The sequence below is a fragment of the Notothenia rossii genome, assembly GCF_949606895.1.
Source record: "Notothenia rossii genome assembly, chromosome: 6".
NCBI lineage: Eukaryota > Metazoa > Chordata > Actinopteri > Perciformes > Nototheniidae > Notothenia > Notothenia rossii.
In genome coordinates this window covers 22,465,393-22,490,773 of record NC_136909.1, presented here as the reverse complement: position 1 = coordinate 22,490,773, position 25,381 = coordinate 22,465,393, and the positions used below count along the sequence as shown (strand labels likewise).

At 40.1% G+C, this 25,381-nt stretch overlaps 1 protein-coding gene across 3 annotated transcripts in view; it reads right to left on the bottom strand.

Annotated features, from left to right (window-relative positions):
• Positions 1 to 25,381, bottom strand: part of ipo11 (importin 11) — a 126,924-nt gene that overhangs the window by 74,302 nt on the left and 27,241 nt on the right. For all 3 annotated transcript variants that reach the window (XM_079688104.1, XM_079688102.1, XM_079688103.1), the window contains exons 8-15: positions 25,238 to 25,286; positions 22,856 to 22,926; positions 22,542 to 22,734; positions 21,050 to 21,202; positions 20,585 to 20,628; positions 19,121 to 19,211; positions 17,662 to 17,709; positions 16,392 to 16,497 (exon numbers count right to left, since the gene is read on the bottom strand). In XM_079688104.1, the coding sequence (XP_079544230.1) occupies positions 16,392 to 16,497; positions 17,662 to 17,709; positions 19,121 to 19,211; positions 20,585 to 20,628; positions 21,050 to 21,202; positions 22,542 to 22,734; positions 22,856 to 22,926; positions 25,238 to 25,286 (755 nt within the window). The remainder of the gene's footprint in view (positions 1 to 16,391; positions 16,498 to 17,661; positions 17,710 to 19,120; positions 19,212 to 20,584; positions 20,629 to 21,049; positions 21,203 to 22,541; positions 22,735 to 22,855; positions 22,927 to 25,237; positions 25,287 to 25,381) is intronic.

Below are 25,381 nucleotides of genomic sequence, written 5' to 3'. Positions count from 1 at the left end.
ATCCTGTCTCCACAATTTAACTACATTGTTTAGGGATCCATTAAAAATGACTGGGCCAGTTATTCAAAAGATTGGATTCTACCAGTAATTTTGACTTATCATTTTGACTGATTATTGTCCTTTTTTTCCCACGTCATAAAAAAAACAGCACAACACATGCACTGCTCTGGCTCAAGCTCTCACTCCTCTGTAGGGTTGGGAACCGAAACTCGGTTCCAGATGAGAACCGATAAGAAAATGCAGGGTGCCGAGTACCCATACAAAATACACAATTTTGGTTCTGCTTATCGGTTCCTAAACGCGGTAGACCCTGTATTCCAGTGAGTCCGTCTGCACCGCGGTGAAATACAGGGCGGACCTGGAGAATCACAGAAAGGCCGATCGTCAGCAGGCCGTTGACGGCCGGCACCGCCCTTAATAACGGCCTCATGTAAGTTGCGCTGACAGGCTCAGCCTGTCTGTAGTTTAGAATAATTTCCACCACACACACACACACACACACACACACACACACACACACACACACACACACACACACACACACACACACACACACACACACACACACACACACACACACACACACACACACACACACACACACACACACACACACACACACACACACACACACACACACACACACACACACACACACACACACACACACACACACACACACACACACACACACACACACACACACACACACACACACACACACACACACACACACACACACACACACACACACACAGTTCAAGAGCTCAGTCACTTCATAACACCAAAGATGGTTTGCGGTAAATTCTCTAAAGTGAGGCTCCACTACACTAAAAAATAAAAAGACACGGCACAGTGTAATGCCTGTTAATAGCTTGCCACAGGCATAGCTCAGTTGAAATAAAGCACAGCTATTGTGCAATACATTTGTATTGCATGTATATATTTTTTTAAATGTCAGTTAAAGCTTAAAAGAATAAAGATATTTTTGTTTTCTAAACGTTTCACCTCTTTCTTTTACAATTTGGGAATCGAAACGGGGAATCGATAAGAACCGGGAACGATACATTTCAAACGATACCCATCGCTACTCCTCTGCCTCTTCTCTTCTCAGGACCGGTTCTGCCCTGGTTGAAACTGTAATCAGTGGTGTCTGAGTCAAAACATTGGCTATATGCCATCTAGATTGAAGATGGATAAAGTCACTGGCTAATGGCATTTAGCCGGGTTAGAGGGGCCAACTTTGAATAATACGTTTACACAAATCAGCGAGCTCGTACTGCCCATTCTCCCTTGAATAATGAGTGTGGTGTTCAGGCATTTGTTTTATGAATGCATGGTTGCAAAGCAGCCTTTTGCTGCATGTCCCAAATGTAAGGCACTGCGTGTTAGGTGATTTTGAAACAGTTGTTTTGGGCAGGCAAGAAGTATCCCTCTGCATCGGCCCTCGTACCCGAAGAGGGAGAATAAAGGATAGTGGGATGACACTTTTGATGATTTATTTTCCAAAATCCACAGGGAGCCAGAAAACACAGTCTGCGCCACCAGACAGAAGATACTAAACACAGAGGATTGTTTCTTTGAGATGGGTAACAACCATAGGTAACAACACCGTGTGCATTTGTCTGTCTTTTCTAATGTGCGTATGTCACGGAGGGGATCTCTGGGCCCATAGATCTCGGCCTCCGTTACGGGTTCTATAGCTTCATTGTTGTTGATTGTGTTCACCTGGTGCCCTGTGTTGTCTCCTCCCCCCCACCTGTGTCTTATTGGCCTGATTATTGTGTGTGTGTATTTAGGCTCTGTTTTCCCTGTCAGTGGACAGGTAGTGTGTGTGAGATCCTTGTGGCTGCTGACTGTGTTCAGGTGGACAGCAATTGAGGCTGTGAATCATGCGCCCATGATTTGAATAAATGCCCACACCGGGTTGTATTTGGACGTTCTGCCTCTGCCTCCTTGCTTGGTCAGGCCGCTCAACAGTCAGTCTCACAGTGTACAAGGACAAAGAAGAAAAGAGCTGGCTCCTGTATTTTGCTTGGATAATTGGTTTAATTGATTTCAAAACACTTCTAATTCATCTTTGTCAAAATCATTTTGAAAACTTAAACGTGATTCTTAAGATAACTAACAATATTATGCAAAATGCCATGTGGACTGAATTTCTGATTACCTTAAAAGCACACGGCAGCACTTAGACAGTCCTGGGTGGAGAAGAGGAGCATGCAAGGAGTACAAATCAACTTCTAAATATAAGAAAGGCAGTTAGATCAGATTTTCTAGAATCTTTTATGGAGGCAGCAACATATGGGATTGTTCCAAAATGATAGCGCAGGTACTGCAGTATCATTGGACAACGGCCATGTGCACACTACAAGAGCAATCTCAATATCCAGGTTCCAAACAGCTTGGCAACAAAATACAGAAACTCATCACAGGTTGACATCAATACATTTCTTGTTCTTTTTGGAAAAGACAACTAATTAAATCAATGTATTACGAGTGCTTTTGATACATGGTGCATCGTTCTGTGAAGGACCATTGGCAAATATGTTTATGCAAGTTTAGACTTAAAGAACTAACATTATGTCTGGCAATACTGTATAAGCTGATTATTAACCATTTAATGTATATGTTGAATCGACTAATTCCCAACTTATTCCCAGTTGTCTGTGACAAGGACAAAATATACTCTGCAACTGGTGAGGGTACGTCCAGTAGCATCTATTAGTCTATTATTAGTGTGTGCTGGCAAGGTGGAAGAAATGGATGGAAAGGCAGATTGAAGGGCGGGTTGACAGGGGTATTCATCACAGGGGTACCATCAGTCAAAGGTTAGACATGACTAATTTACAGTAAATCTTCTCCTCCTCCATAACATCCCACAGCTGTCAGGGACCCTTCTCATCCGTCTGGGAGACATATAGGGAACTCGGCACGGGCCGAGGAGGTGGAGTTGCAGCAATCTTTGACTCAAGTTTACTTATCAATACTAAACAAAAATTTAATTATACCTCCTTTGAAAGCCTCATTTTCAGTCTTACGCATCCGACCTGGAAAACTTTGCAGCCAATCTTATTTGTTACAGTGTACCGTGCACCAGGTCCTTATTCAGAATTCTTATCAGAATTCTCAGAGTTTCTATCAACTTTGGTACTTAAAACAGATAAAGTAATTATCGTAGGTGACTTTAATATTCATGTTGACGATGATAAAAATAGCCTTACTGTTGCATTTAACTCTATATTAGATTCTGTTGGTTTCTATCAGAGTGTAAATAAACCAACCCATTGCTATAATCACACTCTTGACCTTGTTCTGACTTATGGTATTGAAATTGAGCAACTATTAGTCGAACCGCATAATCCTGCTTTATCCGACCATTTCTTAGTAACTTTTGAAGTACTGTTACTAGACTACAAAGCATTAGCCAAAAGCTCCTGCAGCAGAAACCTATCTGTTAGTGCTATAGCCAAATTTAAGGAAGAGATTCCACCAATACTTCACTCGATAGCATGTCTGCATGTAGGGGAGGAAACTTATACAAAATGTACACCACCCCAAATTGATCATGTTGTTGATAGTGCTACAGATGCGCTACGAATAAAATTAGACTCTGTTGCTCCTTTGAAAAATAAGAAAATAAAACAACATAGATTAGCTCCATGGCATAATGCCGAAATCCGCAAATTAAAGCAAAAGTCGAGACAACTTGAAAGGATATGGCGTTCCACTAAACTTGAAGAATCTCGTTTAATTTGGCATATTACTCTCAATGAATATAAGAAAGCACTGCGTAAAGCGAGAGCAGCCTACTACTCTTCATTAATAGATGAGAATAAGAATAATGCAAGATTTCTTTTCAGCACTGTAGCCAGGCTGACAGAGAGCCACAGCTCGACTGAGCCTTCTATTCCCATAGCACTCAGTAGTAAGGATTTTATGTGCTTTTTTAACGATAAAATTGTTACTCTTAGAAACAAAATCAATGACCTCTTGCCTTTGACCAGTATAGTGTTATCAACAGCTCCCGGAAACGTAAGTTCTAATATTACACTAGATAGTAAACTAGAATGCTTTTCAGCCATAAACCTTGAACAATTAAATTCAATGATTCTCTCTTCTAAACCATCAACGTGTATCTTAGACCCGATTCCAACTAAGCTGTTAAAAGAAGTTTTTCCATTAATTAGCACTTCTTTATTAAATATTATGAATGTCTTTATTATCAGGCTATGTTCCACAATCATTCAAAGTAGCAGTGATAAAACCGCTTCTTAAAAAGCACAACCTCGATCCAGAGGTTTTAGCCAACTATAGACCTATTTCTAATCTTCCGTTCCTCTCAAAAATTCTTGAGAAAGCAATCGCAAAACAGCTGTGTGATTACTTAAAAAACTATGATTTATTTGAAGATTTTCAGTCTGGCTTTAGAACACAACATAGCACAGAGACAGCTCTGGTTAAAGTCACAAATGACATTCTAATAGCCTGTGACAAGGGACTTGTATCTATTCTTGTCTTGCTCGATCTTAGTGCTGCATTTGATACTATCGACCATGATATCCTATTGCAAAGACTAGAGCACTTAGTTGGCATACAGGGAACTGCTTTAGGCTGGTTTAGGTCCTATCTATCTGAACGCTCAGTTTGTACGTGTCAACGATGAATCTTCCATGCAAACCAAAGTTAGCCATGGAGTGCCACAGGGCTCAGTGCTTGGACCTATTTTGTTCACACTATATATGCTTCCGTTAGGCAATATTATAAGGAATCATTCTGTAAAATGTCATTGTTATGCGGATGATACTCAACTATATTTATCAATCAAGCCTGATGAAATTAATCATCTAAATAAAATTCAAGACTGCCTCAAGGACTTAAAAACGTGGATGACCTTAAATGTTTTGATGTTAAACACGACCAAAACTGAAGTTATTGTACTTGGCCCGAAGAATCTACGAAACAAATGATCTAAAGATATATTAACCATGGATGGCATTAATTTGGCCTCCAGTGAGACTGTAAGGAATTTTGGTGTTATATTTGATCAGGTTTTATCCTTTAACACCCACATAAAATCAATTTCAAGGACCGCCTACTTCCATCTACGTAACATTGCAAAAATCAGGCATATCTTGCCTCAAAACGATGCAGAGAAACTAGTCCATGCATTTGTTACTTCAAGGCTGGATTATTGTAATTCCTTATTATCAGGGTGTACCGAGAAGTCAGTCAAGTCGCTTCAGCTGATTCAAAATGCTGCAGCTCGTGTACTAACCAGAGTTAGGAAAAGGGACCACATTACTCATGTTCTGGCTGCCTTACACTGGCTCCCTATAGAACACAGGATATAATTTAAAATTCTTCTTCTCGCCTACAAAGCCCTTAATGGGCAGGCGCCATCTTACCTTAAAGAACTCATTATACCCTATTGTCCTACTGGGGCATTGCGTTCCAAGAATGCAGGGTTGTTGGTTGTTCCTAGAGTCTCTAAAAGTACAACTGGAGCCAGAGCCTTTTCTTATCAAGCTCCACTTTTGTGGAATCAGCTTCCAGTTTGTGTTCGGACGGCAGACACCCGATCCGTTTTTAAGAGTGCGCTTAAGACCTTCCTTTTTGATAAAGCTTATAGTTAGGGCTGATTAGATTCAGCCCCTAGTTTTGCTGATATAGGCTTAGTTTGTCGGGGGACATCTTACTTCTTCCTTCTCTCTGTCTGTCTATACCTGTGTACTCTCATGTTCCGATTAACTCCGCTTGCCCAAATGTCTTTCTTTTTGGTGTCTATATACGCCGGGATCCAGAGTCATGGATGATCCTGCGGTCCTGTGTCATGGATTGCGAGTCCTGGATCTTGAGTCGTGGCTGTGGTCCTGGATCATAAGTCCTGGATGGATATCCTCGTGGATTCATCTTCCTTATTATACACACATGCATTTCCAAACATTTGGACTACCTATGTTGCAAATGTATTATCTTTTCAATTTACACACGGCATCTATTGCACGTCTGTCCGTCCTGGGAGAGGGATCCCTCCTCTGTTGCTCTCCCTGAGGTTTCTCCCATTTTTTCCTTTAAACTGTGGGTTTTCTCTGGAAGTTTTTCCTTGTACGATGTGAGGGTCTAAGGACAGAGGGTGTCGTATTGTCATACTGATATTCTGTACAAACTGTGAAGTCCACTGAGACAAATGTAACATTTGTGATATTGGGCTATATAAATAAACATTGATTGATTGATTGATGTGGCCCAGATATTAACTTAATTACTTGCAGATTCACAATATCCTTGAACAGGAGGACACAATGCTCATTTGCTTCCATTCTACAGGCATTTAGGGAACAAGGGTGTTGTAAAAAAGAAGATTAATATTGCAGTGAGATGCTTTTTTTTTTTTAATTAAGTGTGCGTTTCAATGCCCTCAAGCAGTATGACGATAGTTATCTGTAGTAACCTGATTTATTAAATATGGATAAGTTATTTTAAATTGAATAGTTATTTGGATTATTAATTGAGCATCAGGTCAAAATGGATTATCCTTCATAGAGAATGACTAAGCCTCCATCAAATTGTGTTCGCCTCTAGCTATCGGCAAAACTCTGACATTCGTCTACATGGATGTATGGAAAACTGTTGAAGGCCATTGCATGATTACGCCCATGTGGTGGCGATGTATTGTATTAGATAGCAAAATGTAAAAGTGTATCCAAAACGGAAAAAGAGTAGGAAAGAGCTGTTTGTTTTTGGCTGGAAACCATTAGTGGTACATAAACACCATGGTATATATAAATGGCCGTTAGTCCTATAAACTTGCCCTTAAATAGCTCTTGCACTTTCTAAATGAATAGGTGCAAGTGTTTCAACCGGTAATAGATTTGCCACCACAAATACTTTTATAACGGCATATGTTGGTCAACGACTTTCTATGTTACTCCAAATTACATTGCATTGAGCTGACGCCTTTATCCAAAGCGACTTACAATGTGCATTCGACTAAGAAGATACAAACTTGAAGAAAACAGAATCATATAAGTACATCAGGTTTCATAGAGCCAAAACATTTCAAGTGCTACTCAACTGGCTTTAGATAAGCCAGTCCTTTGTTAGTATATAAGTGCTTTGTTAGTAATTCTATCGCTCGAAGTGGAGTCGAAAGAGTTGTTAGTCTGTGCCGGAAGATGTGTAAGCTTTCTGCTGTCCTGATTTCAATGGGGAGCTCATTCCACCATTTTGGAGCCAGGATAGCAAATGTTCCTGAGTGTCATTGCTGCGACTAAAAAGCCAATTCCCATCCGTTTAGACCTAAGAAAATGTAAAAATAAAGTACTGTAGTGTTCAACTTTTCACCATGTTATTGAATATGAACGTTTAAACAGACATCTGTAGAACATGACTGCTCTCGGAGCGAATGTCAGTATACTCACTGGGACCTGAAATCTATCTGCTAATTGTGGTGTTACACCAGGTGAAAGGCTTTGCGAGTCACAATGGGAGCCCTTACAAGATAAACGGAAATAAACATTATTACACTGAAAGTAGTAGAATTGCAAGAATGGGGGCTGTGAACCTGAAAGCCTGTATCATTCAGCTTACCAGCTTACACTTACGGCAGCAATGAATGTTGTTCTTTTTTGCTCACATTGTGTGAACATAACAAACTCAATAATGTCGGAGAATAAAGCCACAACAAATCCATACACAGAGAAAAACACAAGGGAAAACTTAGTTAAGCTACTCAAATAACAGAATCTATTGGCCACCCAACCCAACAAAACTCAAAACCTAAGGTCAAGCCACAAAAGCCAATGTCAAAATACAAAAGTGTTAAAACAGCTTTTTATGCTGACAGTCCAAAAATAGAAAAGGGGGAACACACTCTGTGTCTTCATCTCTCTCTCTGTCAAGTTGACAAAAAAAGCTCACTTGCTAGTCAGGGATGTCAATATGAGTGATATTAGGGTGTAAGGGTGTCAAAGTGGGAGTGGTTTTTACATTTGATTGAAAATGACTGTCATTTCTCTGCACGCAGGCACGGTTGCTTATTACGGGTGTTACAGTTTGAGTCACAGAGAAGGGGAAAAGATTGAGATTGAATCTATACGTGCCAAAGTAATTAGCACTCAAGTATGACTGCATGTATAGTCAGTATTCTGAAAAAGTTACTGACAAGGATTTTGGTAATGTCATTTCATAAATAACTAAATAATCTTACTGGCAGCCTCAGGCTCAGCCAGGAGGTATAAGTCAAAAAATGTGTTTTGCTGACATGGTTATAATATTTAAACTGGTGCTGCTTTTCATTGAGAGATAAAGTCAGATGATGTACAGCTCAAACTTGCAAAAGTGAAACCTAGAATCACATTTTCAAAGACTAACAGGGAGAAAAAACACATAACCCACGAGAAAAAAACACATACAGAGTAGTATGTTTCAAAATTGAAATTAATCCTGAGGAGGGTAATGACCACCACGTGAAGCAGGATTTCCTGATTTTCAGTCATTCATATTAGTAACTGATACAAAAATGTTCCTGAGACTACAATTTTTGCTCCTTTGGGTTACAAGGCTACTTCCAGCTCGGAACTCATTACCTTGACCCTTAAATTGCATCAACTGGTCAGAGACTATTTGAATCAGTCATGTATGGAGTTCTACCCTTGAGGACAGGAGGCAGGACACCTGGACATTAACCAGCATGTCAACATAGAAACTCCACAGACTGTGGATGTACTTTTAGTGCACCTGGTTCCACATCAAACAGGGAGAAAATAAGTTCCTGTCATTGTCTGTCGAGTTTTCTCAAGTAGAAGTCCACAGGCTCAACAACAGATGCTCTTATTCATTCAATTTGTGTCTTTTTTGCCGTGTGGCTGCAGGGAGGCATTAACAGTCACACTGTGATGCCAGATGCAGTACAGGCTATATTCATTCGTTTGCATGTCCTAACTTGTAAAAAAAATTAAAAACATACTTGCTCTCTTTTCTAACCCTATAACACCGGGCTTCTATTAATGTTCAGCTAAAATAGTGTTCATTACCGCACTTTGCTGGGGGAATGAAAAAAAACATAATTTCGTCAAACGTGCTAATATTGCCCGAGATAAGTGAGCAATTATAGCACAAGACTATCTCAAAATGTCCCAGCAATTGATTCAGATTGATGGGAACAAAATCTAAATGATGACCTGCTAAATGGAAACAGCATGGTAACTGACAGTTTATCTGTATTGTTTTTTTAATAAATGGTACATCTCAATGGTGTCTAGCATATTGTTGTGAATGTTAGGTATCTTGCTTTTCTCTGATGTAAATCAAGGTACCGGTACATATAAGCAGGCCAATGCTCAGAGGGCCAAGGAAGGCAGGCAGTGCAGCATGATATGGGAATACGCTGGTAACGGCAACAAAAGTGTTTCAGCCAGAAAAAACGCTTTGAATGTGACATATGCCATCATGCCAAAATCATTATTGTCCTTCTGCTTCTCGTGAGGTTTTGCCAAGTCGGGGAAACATGTTAGCCATCTAGCCATGTTGACTGGCAATACTGTAAGACCTAGATTAAATGTATACATTTGAAGTAGTTCTGAAAGAGTTTAAATATACATATTTATCCTTGGATAACTATCTTTCAGGGCTAAAAAAAACACCTCTCTTTTTGGTTTGTTGCACTAATCAACACAAAGGTTTGTTCCTCGCTTTGATAGGAGTTGTGGGCACATTTGGAAAATATAAAATGAGGTTGAGAGTTAATATAGATATTTGTTTTCATAGAAGTGAATATACTTAGTATGGACATGCATTCACATCCCTTACTTATATTATCATACAGGGGATGTGGCCGTGAGTGTAATCACAAAGCATATGCTTACCGGCAGTGATAAACAAAGTTAATTCAAATAAAGATGGATCCATTATACATGCTTACATATCCCAAGTTGTTTGTAACATCAGCACTTCAGCAGCGTCCAACAGCTGTCAATCAAACACATATACACCCCTCCAGCCAGCAGAAAAGAGGAGTATTGTAATAATCGTTGTGATGGAAGGAAGGATATTGTGAAGACTGCACACCACGGGCATTTCTCTTAATGTGGGCACAAAAGATTTGTACAAAGGTGAGATAAGTCAGCTGGCACAGGCCATTTCAAGTATTCACTGGTCTAAAATATGGCACTTAATGTCCCACAAATCCCCTATGTCAATCCACCGGAACACCCTTAGAACGAACTTGAAAGCAGCAGTGGTACAGAGGAACATCAACCTATAAACCTTAAGCAGTCGTGCAAAAAAGCTAATGTCCGCATGGTCAGCTTTGATTCCGAGAGACTGTAGGTCCGCGTTGGGTCCCTGCCACAAAGTCTGACAGCTCTTTCAATCATGGGCCACCAGTATGAAATAGGGATTTGTAACGTTCTGGTTGCCTAGTGAATATATTGCATACAAAGTTCATTTCTCCAGGATATTGAATACAATTGCAATGCCTACAGTTGATTTGTATGTATTTGGATTGCAGCTAGGGGGAACATGGGTTAAAATAGAAGTTATTTGAAAGGGAAAAGGAGGTGGGCTGGATGGGAGGTCACTTATATATAGTTTTGTGGCTTGAGTTTTGAAAGATCAATAACATTAACACTAAAAGCCATATTGATGGTCTCCTACAGTTTCTTCTTTGTGTTATTGTGTTCCCTTTCTGAACATTGATCGAGCATGTGTGAGTTCGATTTGATGGCGTCATATATTTGTCCAGCAGGGTTTGTTTTCTTCTCATATGCCTGAGGAAGTATTTCCTTGTGACTATTGCACTCCGCTGGAGACTGACAATGACATATCGAATTGTGACAGCATGTTAACCGGGATGACACTGACAGCGTGAAGACAAGCAGGCTTAGGCAAAGGAGCATGCAACCAGTTATGCAAACATATGTATGCCAACACACTCATACACACACACATATATACACGTGCCTGCAGGAACAAAAGGTAATTGTGATTGCTACATAAGAACAAAATGACACTAATTGAGAGACATCATCAGTAATGCAGAATAATAAATATGCTTAATTGACTTGCTTGCATAAGCCTCTTCAAATGACTGTGGGAAAATCTGAGTCTGACAGAAACTAGGTCTGATTCAGCACCCCAGCACATGGCAATCAATAGGAGTGAAAAGTGTATGTACTGTTATTCATATAACTAACCTTGGCTTCACTAACTAAAAACAGTCCGAGGCAATATGTTGTCATCCAGGGACCTCTCTGTTGTTTTAAAAAGATAATATTCGGCAGCTTAATGGTAGGAATATCTTATATCAGCCATTGTATCCGCCCAGACAAATCTCCAGTGTTTATATTATTGTTTTTTCATAAATTGCACTACAGGAATGCCCTGGTGCTTTTGTTTTGTCTCGAGCATAAATGGACTACAACAACAGTTTTAATGCAACCCTGTGTCGCAGAATGACCGTGAATTCAGTTTGAATCTTTGTTAGGAATTTCACTGAGGACACCAAAAACGAAATAATTTAATTGATAGTTTTGGTCCTTGATTATGATTGTCGGAGCCGCGTTCAACTACTCTACAAACACACAGCTAGGACCACATTGTTTAAGATAAAAATGATTTACCTAATTGAATAAAGTAACCCATGGACAATATCTCCCATAAAATACAACAGTATTATTAATACAAAATTAACATTTCATTCATATAGCGCTTTTCTGAGTACTCCGAGACACATTTCATACAAGCATACAAACAAATACATAAAGAAATGGAAAGGAATGCAGGCAGGCAGTGATATGCATTATTAAAAGGAACATTTAAACCTGGGTTTAAGGTAGTAAGTAAAGTAAAAAAATAAACATATGGTGAATTAATATGAGAAGGAGCTAAATGAGCCAGCAGGGATCCCCAGTTTGAGCAGTCAGGTAACCCACTGTGTTCTGTCTTTTCGTTGGATAAATAACATTACCTGTTGATGTAACCACACCGGCCTTTTATCTCCACACAAATGTATAATTTATGCCTGGAGCTAGAATGTTGTATTTGGTGACTTCCTGTATATTGCTAAAATAAAATAATGTAATAAAATGTGCAATTATTTGAGTATGTTCTATAAGGGCCAACAATGAAAGGCAACAACGAAGCCATGTAAGAGCATTATAGATACAGCTGGGCAAAAAAGTATTTAGTCAGCCACCAATTGTGCAAGTTCTCCCACCTAAAAAGATGGGAGGCCTGTAATTTTCATCCTAGGTATACCTCAACTATGAGAGACAAAATGAGGGGGGAAAAAATCCAGAAAATCACATTGTCTGATTTTTAAAGACTTTATTTGCAAATTATGATGGAGTATTTGGTCAATAACAAAAGTTCATCTCAATACTTTGTTATATACCCTTTGTTGGCAATGACAGAGGTCAAACGGTTTCTGTAAGTCTTCACAAGGTTTTCACACACTGTTGCTGGTATTTTGGCCCATTCCTCCATGCAGATCTCCTCTAGAGCAGTGATGTTTTGGGGCTGTCGCTGGGCAACACAGACTTTCAACTCCCTCCAAAGATTTTCAGGCGGTGTGTTTGGGATCATTGTCATGCTGAAAGACCCAGCCACGTTTCATCTTCAATGCCCTTGCTGATGGAAGGAGGTTGTCACTCAAAATCTCACGATACATGGCCCCATTCATTCTTTCCTTTACAAGGATCAGTCGTCCTGGTCCCTTTGCAGAAAAACAGCCCCAAAGCATGATGTTTCCACCCCCATGTTTCACAGTAGGTATGGTGTTCTTTGGATGCAACTCAGCATTCTTTCTCCTCCAAACACGTCTAGTTGAGTTTTTAGGTTCTTAGTTTTTTCTTGGTTTCATCTGACCATATGACATTCTCCCAATCCTCTTCTGGATCATCTAAATGCTCTCTAGCAAACTTCAGACGGGCCTGGACATGTACTGGCTTAAGCAGGGGGACACGTCTGGCACTGCAGGATTTGAGTCCCTGGCGGCATAGTGTGTTACTGATGGTAGCCTTTGTTACTTTGGTCCCAGCTCTCTGCAGGTCATTGACTAGGTCCCCCCGTGTGGTTCTGGGATTTTTGCTCACCGTTCTTGTGATCATTTTGACCCCACGGGGGGAGATCTTGCGTGGAGCCCCAGATTGAGAGAGATTATCAGTGGTCTTGTATGTCTTCCATTTTCTAATAATTGCTCCCACAGTTGATTTCTTCACACCAAGCTGCTTACCTATTGCAGATTCAGTCTTCCCAGCCTGGTACAGGTCTACAATTTTGTTTCTGGTGTCCTTTGACAGCTCTTTGGTCTTGGCCATAGTGGAGTTTGGAGTGTGACTGTTTAAGGTTGTGGACAGGTGTCTTTTATACTGATAACGAGTTCAAACAGGTGCCATTAATACAGTTAACAAGCGGAGGACATAGAAGGCTCTTACAGAAGAAGTTAGAGGTCTGTTTGTTTGTAGGTGACCAAATACTTATTTTACAGAGGAATTTACCAATTAATTCATTAAAAATCCTACAATGTGATTTCCTTGAAGTGTACCTAGGATGAAAATTACAGGCCTTTCATCTTTTTAAGTGGGAGAACTTGCACAATTGGTGGCTGACTAAATACTTTTTTGCCCCACTGTAGATAAAAGGGCATATCAAACCTTACAAAGACACAGGGCCACAGAACTTCAGCACACAGCTCACAATGTTGAACATTTTATTTATCAGCAACAAATATTAGTGCAGCGTTATGGAAAGTATCAAAGTGCTTTGTATTTGCAGCTGAAGCATGCATTAATAACATGTCACTAAAGAGAGTTGCTTCAAAAAGCATTCATCTACAGTGCAGGATAAAACATGTTACTATGGAACAAACAATGTTTTCCCTTACATTAACAAGCAGAGGTATTTATTCAAAAGGATAAAAAAAACAATGGGGTTCATAACTTTGTCTTCCTTGAGCAGTTGAAGAGAAAATGTCAAGAAAAAGGATCTTGAATCTGAGCCGAAAGGGTGTTTTATCTGGTCCTCATTATTATTGTATGCATTGGTATGTTTTAGTGCACAAGAAACAGAAAAAGGTGGCGTTAGGTGCCGTATGTTCATTTGTATGTAATCACTGCGTCACCACGAGCAGTCATTCCAGAAACATACAAAAAGTTGAGGTAAAAGAAAAACTTTAAATATCAAAAAGAAAATCATGAAAGTGGAGTTGAACTAGGTGCGAAAAAGACCAAAGCAATAAGGTCCCAGGAGATACAAAGTTAGGGGGTTATTAGCACCTGCACCGTGTCACACGGAAACAGGCTGACGTCAGCAGCAACCTGAGCCAACCTTTAGAGTGCTGCAGGCTCTAGGTTTCCATCGGCCTGGGGTCTGTGTGAGCAGGGCACTTCTTTGTTCTTCATATCTCTTTGTTCTTCACATCTCCCTCTCTCCCCTGACTTCTAAAATTAACTCACTATTCACTGTTGCCGCATCGTCTTTGTATCCATGATGTGATTTGTGGAGTTTGTATTGCTGATTTTCAAGTTTACCCAGCCTGTTATGGTGCTAATGCTGATGTTACGCACGTTTGATAGCTGCTTAAGTGATGTGTGAATCACTCACGCCAAATGTGTGAATACAAGCAGCAGTTGTTGATGTGACCATTACAGATATTGACTCTAGACCTCAGTTGGCTAATTATTATCCTTTTGGCATGTATTGACTGCTTTCGACAGTTATCAATAGCTGGGCCGAGGTTAATAGTCTATTAGCTTGAATTACCCTGAAAAGTATATGCAATCCGACACACCACTTATGTCTGAGAGTGAGCTCATGTTCTGTTAAACAATCAGCTTAGAAAAGGACTGCTAGCTAGCTTAAGTTTCACTAATATTAGACCATAACATTAGTAAGGCAAAATGTAATGAACTCCAAAAGTCTTTATTTTAAAATACAACGAGGCTACAGGAAATTATAGAACACCCATATAGTACAATGCAATTGTGTTTTACCCTTTTTGAACACAGGGTATAACGATCCATCAATCAGGATCGCATATCAATTTCATGATGAATGACCCATGATATGGATGGAAAATAATAACATAGATACATAATGCTGTTAGTGAGCAGTGCTAGCAGCTTGAATGTGCCTGTTGTGTGGTCTATAGAGAGGCTGAGAGTGTATGGTGGTGATTTAATGCTACAACTCCTCCAGACCCAGGACAAGCTTCCATGTTCTGCTTGTCCCCTGCGTATTACAGCTAAAGGGTGTTAGCGTCAAAGTTAGCAATAACAACAGCTCAAGCTCACTTAATGTGGGCGGTCTTTTAAGGTGACCAGCTTTGATCGTTTGAGTGGAAAGACATCCTCAGCTTTGACCTGCCACCAGACCTTCAACAGCAGCTCCTTCTATTCTTTCATTCTTAGTTAAAAAAAAGTATATATTTTTTTTCTGTGTTTTATGAGTGAATATCATTGTTACTGACTGTGTGAAATTACCATATGATATTGTCTAATATTGATCGCAGATCTTGAATTGAATCCAATTAAATTGTATTCTGGAAGGTTTGCTTTGATATCAGAAAATATCGTGATTCTCGCTCCTACCCTGGGGTTTCTTTCTTCCTAGAGTAGGACACATTCTTGTCCCTAATGACACAATTACCGTAATTTTCGGACTATAAGCCGCGCCTTTTTTCCCATTTTTCGACGCTGCGGCTTATATAACGGTGCGGCTAATCTATGGATTTTTACAGCTAACGGCCACTAGGGGACCTCCTAAATCTATGGATTTTACAGGTTACATTCCACCACCTTTAACTCTATGGGCTCTATGGCCGGTCCGCGCCCCCCACCTTTAAGCGGCGGGCTCCAGCAGGAAAAGCTGGAGGCCGGAAAAGAGTGAGACAGGTAGCGCGCAAAAGCAAAAGTGGAACCGAGAGTGGTACGAGAGACAGAACGAGAGCAAGACAGACAGACATTACGAGAGCGAGACAGTTTGTGCAAAGGTGTTAAACGGTGCGCTGGGACCGTTTAAGTTTGAAAGTTGAAAAGTTTGTGTGTCTGAAACGCTATGTGATACAGTACAGTTTACACAGCACAGTACATGTTCTGTAGCTACTATTGCACTAAATGGTAACACTTGAATACAATATGCAACTTGTTTGTTGAGATGTTAATAAATGGGAGCTTCCTCAGACAGCCATCTCTTTCCCGACAATCCCCTCTGTGCACGAAACTTTACATATGGTAATTAAACATTAAAACACCTGCGGCTTATAGTCCAGTGCGGCTTATATATGTACACATCATTCAATTTAGCTGCTGCGGCTTATATTCAGGTGCGCCTTATAGTCCTAAAATTTCGGTAAATATCAAATATCAAGAAAACCTATATGGACCGACCTGTGATGGCTGACTTGAAGTTCTCCGAGAAGCTGATTCTTGAACCACTGGTCGAAGTCCACGTTGTCAAACAGCTCGTAAGCTGCCAGTCCTACTGCATTGTATACTGCAGACAAAACAACCACAATAGGAGTTTAGAAAATCATCATCATATAGGCTACATTCAGTATTATTCATGGCTGCCACTAGGTGAGATTATACCGGGAGCCAGTAAGCAGCTTTTGTCAGCTATAAAGGCAGTTGACGCAGGTGGTCTTGTTATTTCAGCAAATAGGTATGTCACAAAGCACCATCCATTACAAATGACAAATATCTTCATATCAGACAAACTAATGTGTCTCATCCAGTAATAGGCTCATTAAAAGGATTCGTTATATTATGGGTTGGAGGCTCAGATCCTGGGTCCTCCTCTCTAAGCAGTTTAATTAGGGTCATGGTCTAAGTATATTATTACCGTTATAATTATTGACTCGTTAACAGATCAGGACCTGCCGTTATTAAGTCCCCCTATGGCTCTTCAACTAGCTCCCACAGCACAATTATATGTCAATGCTGCTACCACCACACGACTCCATCATCCAGTAATGTCTGCCGTTCGATCAACACTGTCAGGAAACTGCCGAGGTCTCTGTGGGCATCCCGCTTCAACAGAGGACCTAATAGTATGCAATCTCAACTCCCTGTGATTTAGTTGTGAGTGTGTATCATAATACTAACGGAGGAGCAGCCCTGACCTACCACAGAGTTATAAATACTAAGATGAGTTGGAGAGGAGGAAGACAGGGTGTAAGGAAACAAGACCCCGGGGGACATGAGAAGTTAAGTGAGGGAAAGAGCAGTAAAGCCAAAGGGATGACAGTATACAAATGCAACCAAAAAAGAGAATATATAAGTTCAATCATTTAGATGTATTTATTTAGACTTGTCATCTTGGTCTAAAAGTATTGGGAGTCATCTGTTTATCCATATTTCAATGTTCCTTGCTCTCTCTTATCCAGCTGTCTGCAATGTTTGGGATTTGTAGACAGGAGCAACATTATGTTAAGTATTGGGCTAAGGGATACATCGACATATGGACTGCAGGGGTTTGGATCGAACGCAAAACCTTCCAATTAAAAGAGGAATGATTACCTCACAGCCACAGAAAAAAAAAAGAGTTTTGCTAAATCTGACTCTTCTTATGAGTCCGAATCGATTGTTTGATTCACCTGGCATAAAGAGAAAACTGCAGTCATTAAACATGTAGATGTATGTGAAGCCGTTGACTCACCTGCATCCTTCATTAGCAGCTGAACAGAGTCTTCCACATTGGTTGGGCCTGCAAAGACAGATAGAATCTAAGGATTATTTTATTGGCTGGAGTAACATGCATACAGTTGAAAGCTTTGTTCAATAATAACAGACAATCTGTAGGATGTATTGGACCCAGTGAGCACATAAGACAGTTGCAACTTGAAGCAGCCTTGTCTCCATTGTATCTTTCTTGTCTCCATCAATTTACTGGTCTGTTCTCGACCTCTCTGTTAGTCCTTATTGTGTACTTAGTTCTCAAAATCAATAGCTTCCTCCATTCAACCATAGAATGACACCAATCTGGCTTCGTCCTTGCTCCAGCAGAACCCATTTCCACTATGTCGTCCGTCCGTCCGTGTGTGTGTGTGTGTGTGTGTGTGTGTGTGTGGGTGTGTGTGTGTCCATGTTGCAGTCTAGGTCTGTGAGTGGTTGTAACTTTGGAGGTTTTTTACCAGGGAACTTGAAGGTCGGCCCATATATTGCATGTGACACCTTCTGTAACTGCTAAAAGCAACAAACTTAGATGCTTTGCTGTGTTCCAATATAATAAATCACTTACTCTGAAACAAGGCTCTATTTCATGATGTAAAATGGGATCTCACAACTGAAGCAGAGTTTGTGTAACAGGGTAACTGAAACAGTATAGTACAGTACATGCAAGGCTGCCTTGGTCTCAGGATCATGGACAGACCATGTATGTCCATGGTCAGACCATGGTCAGACCATGGACATTAACCATGGACATACGTGATCTGTCCGTGATATTGTCCATGGTTGACCATGGTCTGACCATGGACGTTAAATGGCACCATGGAGGAATCATGGAAACCCACGGCCAAGTGAAACATGGACAGACCACGGTAGTTCATGGACATCAAAGACGTGGTTCACCGTGGTCTGTCCATGGTATAGTTAACCGTGGTTTTCCGTGATTGATCTGTGGTGCCATTTAATGTCCGTGGTCTGACCATGGACAATCATGGTCAGACCGCGGCCAGGCGGGTAGTACGTGTTCTGTCCATGTTTCATGAACATGGACAAACCACGGACAAACATACCATGGACACCAACCATGGACAGATCACGGATGTCCATGGATGACCATGGTCATCCATGAGTTTTCCGTGAAACATGGATGACACGAGACCAAGGCAATGTTTACAGCATTTTTCAAACACAAAGGTAATTCATTTGCCTTATGTGTTACCAATTCATTATAAAACAAGCAACCTAATTCAACAGTAACATATATTTACAGTATTAATAGAGTGCACAAGTATTAGAAAATAATTAATAAAAATCCAACAGTACCAACAGCCTCCAGAACAGGACCATAACATCAAATGTTTTACATATGCTGAATTTTGTGAAGGCTCATAAAGCAATTTGTCCTGCATTAAAAGGTAGTTCAAAGTAATATAACTGTAATAACTGACCCTGGAGATTCTGAACCATTTCCAGTAGCACGGGTATCAGTGTCTGGTTGTAGGCGTGGAAGATATCCAGGAACAACACTTCTGCACATGGCTAGATAGAGAAAGAGAGCAGAGAGGACAAAAAGGTGGATTATTTGACATAATTGATTGCGGAAGTCATTTTGTTTTTCTCCCAGCTCTGCCCATTCTTAGCAGCCCGCTTTGATTAGGTTGGACACGCAGTGATTCTGAGAATGATTATCACATTAAAAATTAAAGTCAGTGAATACCCTTCGATATATACACAAAGAAGAGCTTCATAAAAAAGAGGGTCATGCACAAACACAAACGGCAATCAATGCCTTGAGGTTCCAGAGATAATACAAATCAATGAGAACTTGTCAGGGGATACGTGTGTGTGTTTGTGGGTTAAAAAAAGTGAAATGGTAGTCAACACATCTTCAGCAGTATATTGGTTTAAGATGTCACATAAAAATCTATATGAAATGAAAGGTGTGACAAATCTGAGAAAATTGATTGAGAAAACCCATGAATACATGCTGTGTTTAATGAGTGCACATCTGTGTGACATCTCAAAGCAAGTACTGGAGGTTTGACCTTCCCCCCCTGGTAGCCAGAGGTCAGGTGACACTTCAACACAGCTTCACAGGATTAAGACAAACACAAGCACTTGTTCTTTAGGAAATAAATATAAACAGGTGGGAATATTGATAGGGGAAGGTCACCTGTAATCAGCCATTAGAATCGGTGACCATGATGGATGGTGACATTTGATCCATGAACCATACTGAGTACAACAATGTGTTAATAAGAGGGTCAAAGGAGGGTGTGCACTGTGTGGAAAAGGTTCCTGTTTTATGAGTGTATTAAATAAAATATAGATTAAACTCCTGCAATATTTAAATGTATCCTTCTTAAGGTGTATATCTGCAGAATTGTACATGTATCGTTGCAATTCCTGCCTGCCAAAATGTGTGTGGCAGCTGGTTATAAATGAAGAACTTTTACTCTTTTTATTTTTAGGCCAAATTAATAAACGGCAACGCTCTACATTATTATTTATTTTAAACAGCAGAGCAGAGGGATTTCATCTGAAGTGATGAAAGCAAGGAGATGTGGCTCAACACAAAAAAAGAGAAATGAGGGGTATACAGAAAGAAAAGAGACAGAATAGAGGATTATGTCATGACTCAGAAAAACAGCTGAAGACAAACCACTGACTGAGATACGAGCAAAAGCCTGGGGGGCCACTAACTGTTTTATGATGCTGCGATGTATACAGCCTGCCCAGTACCACCGCATAAAACACTTTAAAGGTTGAAAATATATCTCACACACACTAAAGGGCATTTGTAAAAAATAATAATAATAATAATAAAATTGGAATAATCTTCTGTTATGGTTATTTTAACAAAAAGATGTTTCAAAGGTGGAGTAAGTGTGGATGTGTATGCCTATACTTACTCGTAGACTGTATTTCCAAGAGTCTCCACCGGTTTCTTCAACAGCTAGAAAAGAAAAAAAGTCTCAGAGCGGTGGTCCCATGCAGAGCATTAGCAGAAGAGTGGCTGTCTATGGAGGACTGTCAAGCTAATAATAGTACATGACTGAACTATATTCTGAGATGGCAAATGGTTGTTAATTAGAAAATGCTGGTCTGAATTACAAAGTGATTATTTTATATGCAAAAGTCCAAATGTGTTCTTAAAAACGTTCTGATTCATTACAGAACTGAATGTAATTGCTTTAACTAGCAGAGCATGTTATTAAAGTGGATGTTGGTTAAAGTTTGAGTGTGCAGTTTATCACATAGAAATGTAGTTAGCTTTCTCCCTATTCTGGACTGAACCTGTTAACACCGGCAGCCTGCAAGTCCAGACAAGTCTGTATTTTTGGATTAAGCCTGTGTATCTGGGGATGTGCTATTACCAAAGCTCTCGGGGTCCTCTTCCCACATTGCCAACTCTTCCTCTGTGAGGAGGAAGTAGTGTGAGACTAGTCTGCGTCCAATCTCTGTCAGTGTGGGGTGTGTGAAGAATGCCGTCTTGATCTTGTGAGCCTCCAGACTCTCTGGTTTACTGTCTGAGGGCGGGAGAAGCGAGGGGGAAGAAAGAAAAGAGAACAAATAGAGATTGAAGGAGGGATGGAAATGTTATCATCCGTTTATCTATTATACCAAAAGTCCTCTAATAATTGCACTAATAGCTTTTGTTGGTACTTATCTACTCTTCAGAGGTTGAATTGTTTCCAATTTTTGGAATTCAAATTTCAAAATGATATGGTATATATTACATTTTTTAAATATAAAAATAGGCTGCATGCTCAAAAGGCTTGATTTCAGGCAAAAGCTTTTTCTTCTTCTCATTTTAAATGGGGAACTAAACATTAATACAAGCAATGTTGGTATTCTTCTGTAGGCCATTTATTGTCTGTTTTCTAACATTAAACCTACTATATTGGTTTATGTTGTTGTTACGACAACATTTCCATTCTCTGCCAATCATCTTGCCTTTTCAGTAAACATTTTAAATATTAAAGAATTTTTTTTTTTAACCGCGAAAACAAACAACACCAGCAGTTTAGGGGGGGGGGGGGGATTCTGATGTAAAGCAAAGATGAAAATTAAACTTTACTTTCAAAGCTAAACCTATACTCAACCCGACTGATTTCTCGTCATTAAAACTTCCAAACCTCCTCTTACCCTGTGGCCTCTGAACTCGAGCTACTCTCACAGAACTGGGTGTGTGGTTGTTAAACTCTCGGACACACCTGTCCGTCTACCCGACTGACAGCAGGGGCCTAATAGATCATTCAGATGGCTGCTCCGAGCTGAGCTAGGTCATTTAAGGCTCATCTTATCCTTTAGCTATGTAACCCTGATACTCCATATACTTTGTTTCCCTGTTTGGAAATAGAAAGCAAACCTCACGTCGAATTTAGCTCTGCCGCCAAAGCGCACTTAAACATTTGACTGAAACCCAACCATGTACACGAGGACCACAATATGGCTCACTCTGAGAAAGATTGCATCCAAGAAAGGTCTTCAATAAGTCTCACCATAGACGATACTAGCTGGCAGAACAAAGACGGAGTGCTGTGCTCCACAGCTAATGGAGCACTGGAGGCTTCTGTCAGCTTGAAATAAACATGAGCCTTGGTGATGTACTGTGGCGCTCAGTGGTGTGTTCTTTCAGTCAGTGATCAGCTTTGAAGAGCTAGTGGCGTTTTCTGTTGGCCTTAGAATCATAGACTTGAAATTTCAAAATTTGATTTGTCTGGCTTAAATGTTTTCTTTCTCCTCATTGATGTCTGCAAGTATTATCACTCGTCTACCGTGTACTTTACTCTCTTGGGTTGTCGTTTTGATCCTTTTTATTCTAAACTCTTATTGCCCCTCTTTCCCACCGCCGTCATATCCTACCCTCGATGTTCTTTGAAGGTTTGTAGGCTTCATTCTTTACAATCATCTTGATGAGGTTCATGCACTGAACAATGAAGCGTTCAAAGGTCACTCCCTCTCCTGCAGGTGTGAACAGGTAGCTGACGGCAAATTCCAGGGAACGCTGGATTAGGGGTATGAACGCACATGGATGGTACTCCAGGAAATCTAACAACTACAAGAGGGGGAGAAAGAAGAAGGACACACATTTGTTAGACGATATAATTAGTCTGCAACATCTTTTCATAATTGACAAAACAGAAATGTGTCATTTATTGATATACAAGTCAACTCACAGTTTTAGTGTACAGTATGATCATCTTCTCCAGCTTTTCTCTGCATGTGCTGTCTGGACCAACCTGTCGATCTGAAACACAAAAAGAGAACTCAGGGTTGATACACAGCAGTACACCTACAATTATATAATAATCTTTAATATTTGGCAACTATTGTTCAATCTAAATGTGTTAAATATATGATTTTTTTTTCCTTAATTATTTAGCTTATGCTTTCTCTGATCTTGTCTTATCAACATGATGGACCCTATGTAAAAAGGGTAAAAATACGTGAACCGAATAAATATGTATGATAAATATCACAAGCAGAAGGGAAGGAAAAAGTGTCACATAAAGGAATAAAAGTATTCTGATTTACTAGTAGGAACTTTTCCACGTAGTTGAAGGTGAAATGTCCACCTCACGTTGCCGCCTTGTAGTGGTCCCATTACACATTGGTGTATATAATAAAGTTAACTTATAAAGGAACTAAAAAATGACCATGAATGACTGACTACCTTTGTTGTACAGTTTCGCTCCATAAAACCAATCATGATGCTAGAGCCAAAAAAAATGTCCCCTATGGTTTACTCCCTTGTCGGCCTCATTGATGAAACCATTACGGTCGCTGACTTTCCTCCAATAAATGTAAACAGCCAGGGTCATAGTTTCCTCTCCCTTTCTACACACATTCATTTCTATCAGCCACTGCTCATTCAAAGTGACACCAGATTGATGAAAAAGGTTAGCTGGCTCAAAGATCACTTTGTCTTGCTTCTTTCAGATTTAAGGGGCTTATGTAGAGCAAAACAACGTTGATTTTATTGACCTTCTGTCCATGTCAATGTCTCCTTGGTGCAAGTGTAAAACAGCTGGTGAGCAGGTGTTGTGTAAAGTCATCAAAGTTATTGAGGTCACACATCTGAACCAGTGAACATGTTAATAACATCTATGGACTGAGATCAATAAAGAGAATGAAGACAGAAAAGAAAAATATGAATTATTTATGACAAATTCCAAATAAACTTGAAAAAAAATGGTGACTGCCAGAAAATGGATAGGTGGCCTCAGGTGGAGGATAGACATCTAGCAGAGAGAGCCAGACATCTTCATGGACCCAAAAGACTGCCCCCAAAAAAAGCCAGTTTACAAAGCTGACCTTATCATTCTGTGCAGAGCTGATTCTCTCCCCAGCCCGGCTGTGAGCTGCAGTTCCCATATCTGCCCAAATACCAACAGGACTCCTGTCTCCATTTCCATCAGCAGAGTAAATATTGGAAGTGATATTTGTTGCAGACATCTGCTACTACGGCAGTTTTTAGAGTCGTGTCTGACATTTATCTTTCACTCACTGGGTGTTGTCAGGACAAACTCCCTTTGAAAAGAAGAAAGGAGCAGTGATAGTGAAATCCAACAGTGAGCTAACACAGCTGCCATTCAACTGGGCGGCTAGTAGCTACCACTCAAAAGGGTGTCACTTGTTGGGTGTCTCATCGCATAAACTTTCCCAAGGGAATGATTTTATAAACTCAGGAACTCTATATGTATTTCAACCATAGGCTACACACTACAGGCTAAACGGAGTTGCCGTATCACAGTTCTAGGTGATAGAAAAAGTCCCTACCATAGTAGTACCTTCCCATGGTTCAGGAACTAAAAGATTGCGTAGCACGTTGCTGATTGTTCAGACACTGTCATAGCATGTAATGCTTCATCTACACTTTAAGGAGAACATTGGCAGACTCTAGTATCAATATCAGAACGAGGACATAACTTGCCGTGAGATTAAGAGAGAAAAGAAAGAGTAAACAGGAACAACTTCAAGAGAGCAGGTGCGAAATTGAGAGGAAGTAATGGTTAAAAGAGTGAGAATGATAGAGGGAGAACAAAAATGAAAGAAATGTATCACACTAAAGCACATATAACTATAAAGATGTCTAAAGTGTATATTAAGATGGGGAAATGATTGTAAAAGAGTAATGTTGGGCAGGAACACAGTAAGGGATCACTTTCACACAATCCAACAGAATATTGATGGATGAGACTTACATGTTTTGCTTTGAAAGGAGAGACAGAAAGGTAAGAATAATTTATAATGTTCAGACAGTTATCGCTTGAAGCAAAGAAAAGAAAAAAATAGATAAGAAAAACTAAAATAATGAATAGTGCAGAATGAGGTCGGGTCACCTTCAGAGATACAGGAAGACATATTTAAAGCATCCTTAACCTGCTCTCAGGAGTACAAAGATTGTCATCCTTGACATTGGGTATCTTCTCATTAATGATGTGAGTAGGTGAGCCTACAGTATTCATTAGATTAGGCACCGGTAACTACTGAATGGAAGAGCCTCGAATCAGAGATGCAGCAAAGATAAAGAGACAGATAAAGACACAAGTACTCACAGCATTCCAAGAACTGCTTTAGCCTCTCAAACACAGCGTTCAGGAAACCCTGAAAGGGAAGAGATGAAGAGAGGGCGAGATAAAGTTTAATGTCTTTGACATTTCAGCAGTTGAATCACTTGTGATTGCATCACCAGTACTGCT